Below are 13,102 nucleotides of genomic sequence, written 5' to 3'. Positions count from 1 at the left end.
AAAAATGGGGAAAGGGGTTTATAAAATTTAAAACAGTAAGTTTTTTTCTTTTTTTAAATTACCTGGGTTAAATTAAAATTTGAATTTCTTAAAACATGGTGAATCCTAGCCTCTTAAAATTGAATTATATCTATCTAAAGGTGCCTTCCCACTTGTGGAAAGCCTCCTTTGCTCATGGAAAGGCTGGTTCCAACCTAGCAGACTGCATTGCTTCATTCAGTGAAGTGTGAATTTTGGATGGCTGTGTTTTGGCTTGCATTTTATTTCAGAAAGTGCAAATTAGGTAACTTCACCTTTAATGTGAGATTAATTATTTCCCCCCAAATTCTCTAAGTGAGTGACTAGCTAATAGGTATATAATTTATTACCACCACCGCCACAAATTATTATACCGGTTTCTACGTGAATCAAATATTTTATTTCCAGGCCTTTTTGTTTAACAGCTTTCAAACAAAAAATGCTGGGTTCTAATCTTCAAGAAGGGTGACCCTCCTTCAAAAGGAATACATTTCTACTGGGATGGCAAATATTTCACAGCTAACACAGCATTCATTTTGGACCTCTGGAACTGGCTCAGATGTTGTAGCTCAGTTTCTTTCATGTTAACTCATTCACAGCTCTGTAATTTCACAGCACATTACCTCTAGTCAATTAAGCAGGTGAACAGCCTTATTGTAACCCTTGTGAGCCTACCCGTGTGAGGAGCAATAACAATGACAGACTTTCTCCAGAGAGAAATCTACTCAAATTCATATGGGCCTGATCTGTTTGCCAGAGAATAAAACACATGGGCCTGAAGGAAGCATTCTTTTTTTTCATGATAGGATCCAAATTCAGTATTTCAGAGAACTCTAGTCTGAATATTTCTGCACCATTCAGTCTCTGTTGCCGTATATTGTTTTATGGCCCTAATGCTTTACATTAAAGAACCATGAGATACTTACACCTGTGAGATTACTTTATATACATTAGATTGACAGAATCATTTACTTATGAATAGTTTGTTGTTGTTTAGTCGTTTAGTCGTGTCCAACTCTTCGTGACCCCATGGACCAGAGCACGCCAGGCACTTCTGTCCTCCACTGCCTCCCTCAGTTTGGCCAAACTCATGCTGGTAGCTTCAAGAACACCATCCAACCATCTCATTCTCTGTCGTCCCCTTCTCCTTGTGCCCTCCATCTTTCCCAACATCAGGGTCTTCTCCAGGGAGTCTTCTCTTCTCATGAGGTGGCCAAAGTATTGGAGCCTCAGCTTCACGATCTGTCCTTCCAGTGAGCACTCAGGGCTGATTTCCTTAAGAATGGATACGTTTGATCTTCTTGCAGTCCATGGGACTCTCAAGAGTCTCCTCCAGCACCATAATTCAAAAGCATCAATTCTTCGGCGATCAGCCTTCTTTATGGTCCAGCTCTCACTTCCATACATCACTACTGGGAAAACCATGGCTTTTACTATACGGACCTTTGTTGGCAAGGTGATGTCTCTGCTTTTTAAGATGTTGTCTAGGTTTGCCATCGCCTTTCTCCCAAGGAGCAGGCGTCTTTTAATTTCGTGACTGCTGTCACCATCTGCAGTGATCATGGAGCCCAAGAAAGTAAAATCTCTCACTGCCTCCATTTCTTCCCCTTCTATTTGCCAGGAGGTGATGGGCCCAGTGGCCATGATCTTAGCAGCCTTTTAATACATTTTGAAATTAGAAACTGTGCCAGTTTTTACAAACAGAAACTCTGAACTATATTTTTAAACATATGAATAGAATATCTCTGTTACACTCAAGTGGCTTTCTAATAACGTACGGCCAATGTGTTACATGTGCCTTGCCGAATGGTATCCATGACTTAGAAAATTGTGAGCTACCAAAATGGCCACACTGATGTGTGTTATAGTCCCAAACATGTTTGTCAGAGAATACAACACAGAGGTTGAAGAAGTTTAACCTACACTCCTCCCAGATGAGGAAAAATACATTTGTTTTATTGTATTTTTAATGTTTTGTTGGAAGATGCCTGGAGTGGCTGGGGAAACCCAGCCAGATAGGTGGGATATAAATAAATTATTATTATTATTATTATTACTACTACTACTACTTAAAGATCTACTTTTTTCATTTTCCTTGCTTTAATGAATTTCACTAAAGAGATAAGTTTGCTTGATGTTCTTTGAGTGTTCTGGCAGTCAACAGATTTTTTTCTTACTACATTAGGCTCCTTAACCAGGCGTTGGCACAGAAACTACCTTGGCCACCCTTTGTTGTGAAAGAGATGGGGAAGTGTGACACTGGTACTTGATCTTTCAGTAGCTTGATACCAAGCGGCATGGTATCCTCCGGGCGCAGCTGTCTGAACTGGGACTGGGATTCCACCTGGTCATCCACTCTCTGCTATGCAAATTCCTCTGAGAGGCTGTTCCCAAGATATGGATGTGGTGGGGGGCGGGGTACGGCCATGGTCACTTGGGATGGGGGAGAAGAAGACAATGATGCTGTCGATCTCTTTGTGTTTAGTTCTGGCATATTTTAACACCTCTGCCAAAATTTTTGGAATTTGCGGCTTTGTTGAGTATCAAACTAATTTATTATTATTTTTTGTACTAGTTTTGCAATAAAGATTTTCTAAATCAGAGTTCCATTTTACATAATTGAAAATAGTTAGCTGCTGTATTGCTGGTGGCAATGCAATTTACCAGAAAAATAAATTCTGTCCGATGCATTTAGTACTTCCACAGTGTGATCAAAGGTTTGCGGTATGAAAATTATCTGATGCTACTGATGTGAAACATAATGAGTATCCGAGAGCCATCACATCATATTTAATAAAAACGACATGAAAGGTTTACCCAAAACTCACGTCCTATAGCTGGTTTCTGTAATTGAAAGCATGCTATGCTGCACATTAAACAGAAAAACCCAAATTACACAGTGACAAGAGAACACTCACGAGTTAGGTGCAGCCAGACAGAGAGAAACGACAGTACAGGTCTAGCTCTGTGGCCTCACACTATAGGGAGGAATTAAAACCATAAATGGAAGATCACCCCCTCCCCATTTACAATACGTTACTACTATATGAAAGCTTTACAGTGCAATTCTTTACGTACATTTCTTTGTATGTCAGTGGTGGCTGGTTCCCCTTGGGACTGGTAGGGCAGAGGTCAGGGAAGCCAACCATAGATGAGAGTCAGAGCCAATGACAGGCAGAGCCAACTAATTCCCGTTTTGTCTCTGCTGAGCTTCACAAGTGTCCAACACCAAGAATCAGGAGGAGGAAGTACCACCCCCTAGACTGGCTCTAAGTAAGCAGGCAGGCAGGTGGGGCTGGCTAGAGGCAGAAGACAGGTGGGGCAGTACCGCATTTGCCATAATGGACCAATCTCCACTGCTGTACATCTATTTAATTTTGAAGTTGGTTCCAATGCGTTCAATGAGACATACCCCTACATAAGTGCACACAGGACTGCAGATATCAATCCTACACATGTTTACTCAGAAGTAAGACCCACCATGCTCAGTGGAACTTACTCCCTAGGAAGCGTACGTAAGACTGTAGCCTTAGTCTGATATTTTCCCATGATGTCTATCTTCATCACAAGGGCTGAACAGAGGAACATGGCAATGTAGGCTCTTGGTCAACCTGCCTCTGAAGCATTAACCTACCAAAGTATATCATGAAAAGCACCAACAGTGCCTTGTGTTATGCTGCTAGGACTGTTGTAAGCCAGAAAATAGCCTATCTCCTGAGTTTAGGCCAGTAAAACTCAGAAACATGAGGAGTTCGGAGTCCAACGTTATTTATGATTCACATATTAGCTGTATTTCTGCCCCAATTTGGGGGGGGGGGCAACTTGCAAAATCATCAGTTAAATAAATTAATAGGCTACCATAGCTTCTCTATTAGAAGCATACTCAAGGATTTACAGAGGTACGCATTATCACATTTATTGTGGCCCCATCACATTTTCAAAATGTCTGATAGCCAAGTTCCACTACTTTTCGCAGGCTGGAAGTATGCATTGTTTTCAGTGACAGTCTGTAGCAGTTGAGGCTGTGAAATGTGCTAGGGGCAAACATTGTTGTTGTTGTGAATTCTATTGCTGTTGACAACATTATCTGACCAATAGGACGCAAAATCTCTTAATTGGTATTTGAAGCATACAGTATGTGTTAATGAGATGAAAGCAAACTAACTGTGGCTCCAATTGAGAAAATGTTTGATATACATTGACTTTTAGTGATTTTTTTGTGGGCGGATTCATTTTCCACATTGATCAAAAGGTCGACAACTCTGGGGAACCTTTCCTTAAAAAGGCAACAACTCTGGGGTTCCATCCCCCCAAAAAGGTTGACAACTCTGGGAAAGGGGGGTGCTGGGGGGATCTTTGCAACACAGCGCTGGATATGCTTAAGACGGCCCTGTGGATTACACAATCTTCCTTGGGTGTCATCAGTAGGCTTTAGGGATTTGTACCTTATGCTTGATGGCAGAAAGTGAGGAGGAATTAAAGAACCTTTTAATGAGGGTGAAAGAGGAGAGCGCAAAATATGGTCTGAAGCTCAACATCAAAAAAACGAAGATCATGGCCACTGGGCCCATCACCTCCTGGCAAATAGAAGGGGAAGAAATGGAGGCAGTGAGAGATTTTACTTTCTTGGGCTCCATGATCACTGCAGACGGTGACAGAAGTCACGAAATTAAAAGACGCCTGCTCCTTGGGAGAAAGGTGATGGCAAACCTAGACAGCATCTTAAAAAGCAGAGACATCACCTTGCCAGCAAAGGTCCGTATAGTTAAAGCCATGGTTTTCCCAGTAGTGATGTATGGAAGTGAGAGCGGACCATAAAGAAGGCTGATCGCTGAAGAATTAATGCTTTTGAATTATGGTGCTGGAGACTCTTGAGAGTCCCATGGACTGCAAGAAGATCAAACGTATCCATTCTTAAGGAAATCAGCCCTGAGTGCTCACTGGAAGGACAGATCATGAAGCTGAGGCTCCAATACTTTGGCCACCTCATGAGAAGAGAAGACTCCCTGGAAAAGACCCTGATGTTGGGAAAGATTGAGGGCCCAAGAAGAAGGGGATGACAGAGGACGAGATGGTTGGACAGTGTTCTCGAAGCTACAAACATGAATCTGGCCAAACTGCGGGAGGCAGTGGAAGACAGGAGTGCCTGGCGTGCTCTGGTCCATGGGGTCACGAAGAGTCGGACATGACTAAACGACTAAACAACAACAACCTTATGCTTTATTCTTACCTCCACCTTCGGCCTCTAAAGTCTTTCCCACACTGAGGGGTCCACTTTTCTCTTCTCCTTTGGCAGAGGGAATATCCAGCAGGCAGGGGAACCTGGAATTGGATATCTGCCGCCTTGCTTCTTCCTTCTCCTTTTTAATCAGCAGCGGCCTGGATCCATGCAATCCATCTGCAAAGTGGGGACCCGACACCTGCACGATCTCCATTGCACAATCTCCCCTGAAGCCCCCCTCCCCAACATATAAAAGTTGTGTATTCCCAGTGATGGCAAACAAATGTGACCAGCAGAGCTGACTACAAAGACCATTTGCATCCCTGGGTGAAGATAATGCACACCTGTAGGGATAATACAACACATAGGCTACCATAACTTCTCTATTAGAAGCACACTCAAGGATTTACAGGGGTACACATTATCACATTTACTGTGGCCCTTTGGGCCACTGCCACACAAGGGTACAACCTTTTCAAATATTCAGCATTTAGAATATGCAGAAGTGTCTCCAAAGAAGAAGACAAATCTTTGACACACAGGCATTCATTAAGGTCATTATCTACAGAACTGGGCAGATGTCATCAGTTGGGAATGCCATTCTTCCTTTCAGTATCAGGAAGAAAAACCTGTTCTTTTACGCTGCCATGTTGGCACTGAACTTTCATTTCCCCCTATACTTGAGTACTCTCCCTGCTCCAGCCAGTTTCTTGCCCAGCGTTGACTAGACCTAATTCTGTGAAGAATATATACAGAAGCAGCTCCTGTGCATCCTTCAGTGCGATGTGCCTGGTAGCTCTGTCTGTGACCCCATGACCAATGCATCATTAGAAAATGAGTGCTTTGGTTTGCTAGGCAGAAATGCCCCTGCAGGGATGAACTAATGTGCTATGATGTACACCAGAGGAATTCACCATAATGAAAACAGTTACTGCAATACTTACATTCTACTTGTAAGGACAAAGGAAGCAAGCCAGACCCACCAAAACATAGATTCAGAAATACAATAAAGCACATATTTTCCTCATATAAATTAGAACTGATTTAGAGCGGCAGTCAGCTGAGAAAAATGTATTCAATTTCCCCCACATTTCATCATTCTTATTCATGTAAGCAGTTCCATTAAAAAAGAAGCCCTGAATGCTTCAAAAGCAAAAAATGGGTATATACTGAATGCAATTGTGCTAGGGGGCTTTACTTAGGATTACTTGTGTCATGGGATCAAGGAGAACAATGCATATTCTTCCTTGTTCCATCTATTACTTCCTTCCATTATTATAGGCTGCAGAAATGGATAATGGTAGGGTAGAGATAGCCAATGTTTGCAGGACAAATGGACAGTTCTGCCTACACACAAACAGCAGCAACTTTTCTCTCTGTAATTGTACATCTACCTGTAATTGTACATCAAAAGGTTAGTGTGAAATGGGCTGCATGTAGATTTCTGTGAACTACTTCACCTATATCCAGATACCAAATAGATTGTCACTAACATTTCACTCTTGTAATTGTAAACAAATGACCAAGGAGAGATTATGTCTATTCCCTGTAAGAAGCTGCATTTGTGAACTGATCCTTTCACTGTCCATGGTAGTCATTATTCAAGGCTTCTTTTACTTACATACAAAATAAATGGGTACTATATTGTGTGTCAAGGATTAGGTTAGCTGCTCTTTGGACTAGGAAACTGCTGAAAAGAAACTGAAAAACTTCCCTTCCTCCATATTTTATGGTGGGATCTTTACAGTGCAAATTTGGGAACAAAAGAGTGAAAATCAGTCCTCTTGAAACTGGATAATTTTGCTGTGCAAATGCTTGCAAATTCAAAGCTGTATTTTCCAATTAATAGCACCGTGCATAAATCAGGGAAATGTCTATAATGTACAAATTACCACCCCAGATGTAACTTTTACTGGCTTAGCTTGCATTTTTTCATTTTGTGGGACTGAGTTTTACCCAATTACCATACATGACACAGGTGTGGCTGGATAAATATTTGAGTTGATTTCAGTAAACCTATTTCATTCACCTGCAAGAAATTTGTATGACACTTGAGGCCTAAAGCAGAATGACGTCCCCACTGAAATGTGCCTCACCCACAACTTATATTTCTTTAGATGCCTAGTAAAACCCAACTCTACCCCCTGCTACCAGGTTTTTAGAAGTTGATGGGTTATTATTTGCCAGTTGCATTATTTATGAATATGGTGTCTTGCTTTATTTTGGTAAAACTCCTTGTGATCTTTCTTTGGTGAAGGACAGCATAAAATCTCTTAATAAAGTAAATAAATAAATACAACAAACCCTTGTTTGCAGTACTGTTTTAGGCATTTAGGCAAAGGTTTCCTCCAACAATGGTTACCTGTGTTAAGTTGCGACAGAAGCACACTATGCAGGTTCTAAAATACCCTTTAAATTACAATAACTAAATCTTTCTAAAGTGCAATGACATGCTAACATACAGGTTTGAAAGAAAATAGGGGGTTTTTTAAAGGGAAAAAAAGAGTGACCGTAGTGTAAACTTCATACCCTCGCTGGGCCACGAAAAAGGTTGATGCCTTTTTAAGTGGCATCCAATTTCACAGAGTTAAACCTTTCCAGTAAAATATTGCTTCATGTGAGACAGTAATACCAACATCTGCATGGCCCTCTGAGAAAGCTGAAATTCAAGATAAGCCCAAGCTGTTGCTACTTGAATCATTGATGGTAGCAAACCACATTTTAAACAAAGGTTGAATTCAGTGTTTAAAAATGTGAGCCACAGGCAATAAATTAGGCAAAAGAAGAGAAAGAATCCCAAGGGAATTCATGATGTACTGCAGACTTGCCATGCTTTTAAGGAGGCAGGGGGTTATCAAAAGAAAAGCTGTTTACATCCACACAACGTTTTGAAGAAAATCCTAGGCAACTTTAGTGAGACATTTCCCAAGGAGATAATATAGACTGCTGAAAGGAGGAGGTACACACAGCACTGCACTTAAATTTCCCTTGAGAACTTCTTGGTAGAGAAGGTCAATGTCACATCCACAAGGAGGGAAAACCCTAATTTTTATCCATCAGGTTTCCTCTAACCAAGGAGAGTTTCTGAATCAGCTTCTTCCGTTCCAAGCGTAATTAGCAGAAGGTGATGTGATGGGGGTGAGAGAGAAAGAAGGTTCTTGATACGATCTAGCTGAGTACTGTAGAGACTTACTGGCAGTGACCCCAAGGTTTCATTAGAGTTGTAAGGGGCCATGAGGGTCATCTAGTTCAACCCCTGGCAATGAAGGAATCTTTTGCTCCACATCGGGCTTGAACCCATGATTTGAAATTAAGAGTCTCATGCTCTACCATCTGAGCTCAGACAGGGATCTCTCCTGGCCCTACTTGGAGATGCTGGGGACTGAAACTGGGATCTTCCACATGCAAAGCAGATACTGTGCTGTTTGCATCTCACTAAATATAACACTCACTAGGTGAGACCAAAGGGACGCGGGTGGCGCTGTGGGTTAAACCACAGAGCCTAGGACTTGCCGATCAGAAGGTCAGCAGTTCAAATCCCTGTGACGGGGTGAGCTCCCATTGCTCTGTCCCTGCTCCTGCCAACCTAGCAATTTGAAAGCACGTCAAAGTGCAAGTAGATAAATAGGTACCGCTCCGGCGGGAAGGTAAACGGCATTTCCGTGTGCTGCTCTGGTTTGCCACATGACCCGGAAGCTGTACGCCGGCTCCCTCGGCCAATAAAGCAAGATGAGCGCCGCAACCCCAGAGTCGGCCACGACTGGACCTAATGGTCAGGGGTCCCTTTACCTTTACCTTTTTAGGTGAGACCACTGCACTGGCTGTGCCTGCTGAGAATTCTATAGGCTCCCTTTGACACAAGCAAAGAAGACTGGTTAAATAGGCAAGAAAGGGAAAGAAGACCTGCTAGCTGATTCTCCCCTCTGCCCCTATTTATTTTCACTTCTTAGAGGCCAGTTTCCCCTAAAAATCAAGGGGAAATGGCAAGGGCAAAAAGACAAGAACATAAAGAATGGATCAGTCAGCAGTTACTTCTTCAATGCATATTTGATTGAGCTTTCTTTCCCTGTTGGTGGGGGAATCTTCCAAATTCTCACATGCAGAGTTAGGTTGCTTTCATGTGATAAGATTAATGCCTACTTGGGCATTATACTTGTATAATATTCTAAAACAGTTTTCATTTTAAGACTTCTTTAACAAATTTATTCATCCTCCCAACTACGGAGCAATGTCAACCTTTAATGTTCAGTTTTACAGATGGGCGAATTGACACAGAAAGCAGCTTACCCAGGGCCACCCAACAAGTCTGGACCTGAGCTAGGGGATTTGAACCGAGATTTCCCAGGTCCAAGTCTAGCAAACGATTCATTGGACCACACTGCCTCTCAGATCCAGATGCGGTATGAGTCATGACCCTTTAAACAGGCTGAAAGCTCTTTCCTGTAGATAGGATAAATTAATCATGTGTATTTACTAGCACTGAAAATGAGTCAAATTCTTTGAGTCAGCATTCAAAATCCAATCTCACTCCATTCTAAGGCTCCTATTTTATTAATAAAGAGGTATAGCTAGGGCTATGATCACAAAAATATTCACTGCTTTCACGCACCTTCAAGACTATTTTAGCCTATTGCTCGGTATTCTGCCTCCAGTATTATGGCTTTCCTTTTATACTGAAAGAAATAATTTGATATCACTTGATATGTTTGAACTATTTCTGAGCCATATGTGCATGATGATGCAATGAAATCCCAAGCTACTGCTATACTATTATAAATTCTGTCATAACACAGTCACCAATGACACTAACTTAAATGTGGAGTAAAGAGTAAAACAAAACAGATGTACATGGAAGGGAGCCGCTTGCTCAAATAAAGCTTTTTGCAACAATCCATAGCAATCTTCATTGGGAAGTGGCACCTCTAATACAAATAGTAAAAGTAAATCCCAACTAATCTTAGGAAATTGTCTCTTGTTGATTTGTTCTTGCTTCTTCATAGACAATTTATTATTTGCAGAATGCTGCAAATTATAGTAGAATAACATTTTCAGAACTGATTTGCTACAGATTCTGAAGGATCGGTTTTCAATACTAGTGTCAGCGCTCTCAAGAATCTCTGATATACACACTGCTTCTGTTCCCCAGAGATCATTTGGAAATGCTTTCATAAGACAGCAGGGATATTAACATAACCATCTTCCAAGACAGCACCCTAAGGCAATAATCTTATGCACCATTAGGCTGCTTGAATCCCAGTGACTTCAATGGGCTTTAAGTAGTCTGACTGCAAACGGGATTTCAGCCAACCAACTTACCGTACTTAACTGCTTCTATTATAAGCATACTGAAATCTCTTCATGCAGTGTGCACTGCTTTGTTTGAACTGCAGATTATTAAGAACTTTGAACCAAATACGTGCTATTAAATAAATAATATTACAACTTTTTGTTTATTTTCCCTGTTATTTTGGAGGACACTACGGTTTCCTCATTGCTTTATTTGTGCCATTAAAAAGGACAATTACTAGAGCCAGGCCTATGTACAGTACAGTACACTACAGTAGCATGACAGGAAAGTAAATTACATGGGAAAGAAAGCCACAAGGGAAAGAATACCACAACATGCAGGAACTACAAATATGACTTGGGGGGAAGGGAGCATGATAAAAAGAAATTCCCATGAAAAATATTAAATTACCTCAAAACACCTGGCTACTAGTCATGCTGGTTAGGTTCTACCTCCACTGTCAGAGGAGGCACCTATGAATACCAGTTGCTGGAAACCACAGGAAGGAAGAGTCTTGCTTGTGCGCATCTTGCTTTTTGGCCACTTTGAGACCAGGGTGCTGGCCCGATCTATTTTTACAATTTAACCCCCGTGTTGCAAACAGTAGTCAGTAATATCCAAGGCTGTTTTCACCAGATAAGAATCCGATATATTGCTTCTTTCAGAGACTTGCATGGTCTTCAAAGACTTTCAGAGACTTATAAGACTTATTTTTTTTGGTTTTATGTTTTCAAGAGAATCCATTAAGAGTATATATTTTGGGATCTTCAGAGATTCATAAGTTTTCTGTTTATGTGATTTCATATATTTCATATTATATAAAGAGTGTATATTGATACTGTTTCATTGTATTTGGTCATCGTGTTGCCTTGGATATTACCCATCTATTTTTACGCAGATATCTATTTTTACGGAGATATTACTACTTTAACGCAAAAAATTAATATATATTTTTTATGGCTTGACCTAGTAATTAGATTTCAGTCTAAATCAGTGGTTTCCAATCTTTTTTTGGCCTGCCTCACCTAAGTATCTCTAAAATCCTGACACCCCCCTCCCCCTGTTACATATAATTCTTATTATTCAAAAAGTGAACTATTAATGTGGAGGAAGCCTAAAAGGCCATTACTGTTAAAAACTCATTCTCAAATTGCCCCCCTTAAAAATCAAACTTCCCCCCTGTGGGGCATGCGCCCTACGTTGGGAACCACAGGTCTAAATTATCCTTAAAAGTCTATGTTATCCTTAAAGCTGTGTGTTAGCCCCATTGAAAATGCTGGAATTTAGTTTGGTGCAAACATGCATGGATTTGTAGCACAGTCTAAATCTAAATTCAATATGCTACAAATGGTACCTTTGGCAATTGATATAAATACTAAACCATTCTTACCTTTTCTTTGCTGCCGTTTGGGACTCGTATAACGCCACTTTTGGTTCTGCCCTTGGAACATTTCGGGCCCGCTGCCTTCTCTTTCTACTTGGTGCAACATCAATAATATCTGGGCTACCAAGTAATGAGTCTCTTCTGGGTTTAGCTACTAAAGAGAGAAGAGGTAGAAAATGACAAAATAGATTATCATTTATGAAAATGTTATATGACTGTTTTGCAAGTTGCACTGCTCAGCACATAATTTTTCAGGCAAAACATAAATCCACTCCATACACCCCAAACATAGTAGGTGCTAGGAAGTACTCTTCACCACTAATAATAGCATCCAGGTGTTTCCTACCTATTAATAAATATCCACATTCTGATATAATCTCCCAAATGCAGATAATGGAATCCAAGTGAATCTGGTTTTACAATGATTCTACAAATACATTTGTATTTGGTAGTTCAAGAATTTGGAAAGATTTTATATTTTTGAAATCATAAAACAATGCATTAATCAGTTAATGATAGCTCTATTCACTTGCTTAAACTTCTTGGTTGGATCTACTGTTTCTTACAGCAATTTATTTCAGAATGCACAGGCCGAAACTTGAAGAGATCAAAGTTTGCAAGAGAAGAAGACAGGAAATTCATTCTCCAGATTTGGCGGTCTTGTTTTGCAAAGCAGCTGCATAGTGCATAATGTCATTTTTATTCCTCCCTAGGTGAAAATCTTAGAGCAGGTTTGCTTTTTTCTCCATTACTGTTTCATGAATTGGACCACTGGATGGGCCCAGTATTTACACAGTACTAATAACACAAAACTTTTAAAGGCAGATTGTGTAGTTGCATTCCTATACAGGCCATTCTAATCACAAGTAAAAATAAATAAATACAAGGGTATTGCCTCAGATTTTGTTGCTGCTGCTGTGTTTTTCTTATAAAATTTAGGTTGAATGTGTTGGGATTCCTATACATTACACACAAAATGAATAGCTGGTTTGGACACCCAAAGAGATTACAAAAAAAATACTCTAATATCTGTTTTTGCTGGTGCAGGGCATGAAGAATACGACTTTATCAAAACATCTAGAAGCTTGACTATCAAATACTTTACAAATCTGTGATTCTATAGATACGGCTATATTCCTAAACCCATCAATAGTGGCTTAGATACAATTAGCCCTTTCGTGTTTGGGCTAGG

General features: G+C 40.6%; 1 protein-coding gene across 10 annotated transcripts in view; it reads right to left on the bottom strand.

Annotated features, from left to right (window-relative positions):
• Window positions 1–13,102, bottom strand: part of XRCC4 (X-ray repair cross complementing 4) — a 102,503-nt gene that overhangs the window by 32,000 nt on the left and 57,401 nt on the right. For 6 of the 10 annotated variants that reach the window (XM_080973037.1, XM_080973039.1, XM_080973034.1 and 3 more), the window contains one exon: window positions 11,917–12,064. In XM_080973037.1, coding sequence (XP_080829163.1) covers window positions 11,917–12,064 — 148 coding nt within the window. Of the gene's footprint in view, window positions 1–3,822; window positions 4,464–5,230; window positions 5,417–11,916; window positions 12,065–13,102 lie in introns of those variants that run through there. The other 4 variants (XR_013977197.1, XR_013977196.1, XM_080973038.1 and 1 more) reach the window with 4 other exon arrangements.

This window comes from Podarcis pityusensis (genome assembly GCF_964106645.2).
Source record: "Podarcis pityusensis genome assembly, chromosome: 11".
Classification (NCBI taxonomy): Eukaryota; Metazoa; Chordata; class Lepidosauria; order Squamata; family Lacertidae; genus Podarcis; species Podarcis pityusensis.
Note: the sequence above shows the minus strand (reverse complement) of the source record. Positions and strands in the feature narration are given on the sequence as shown.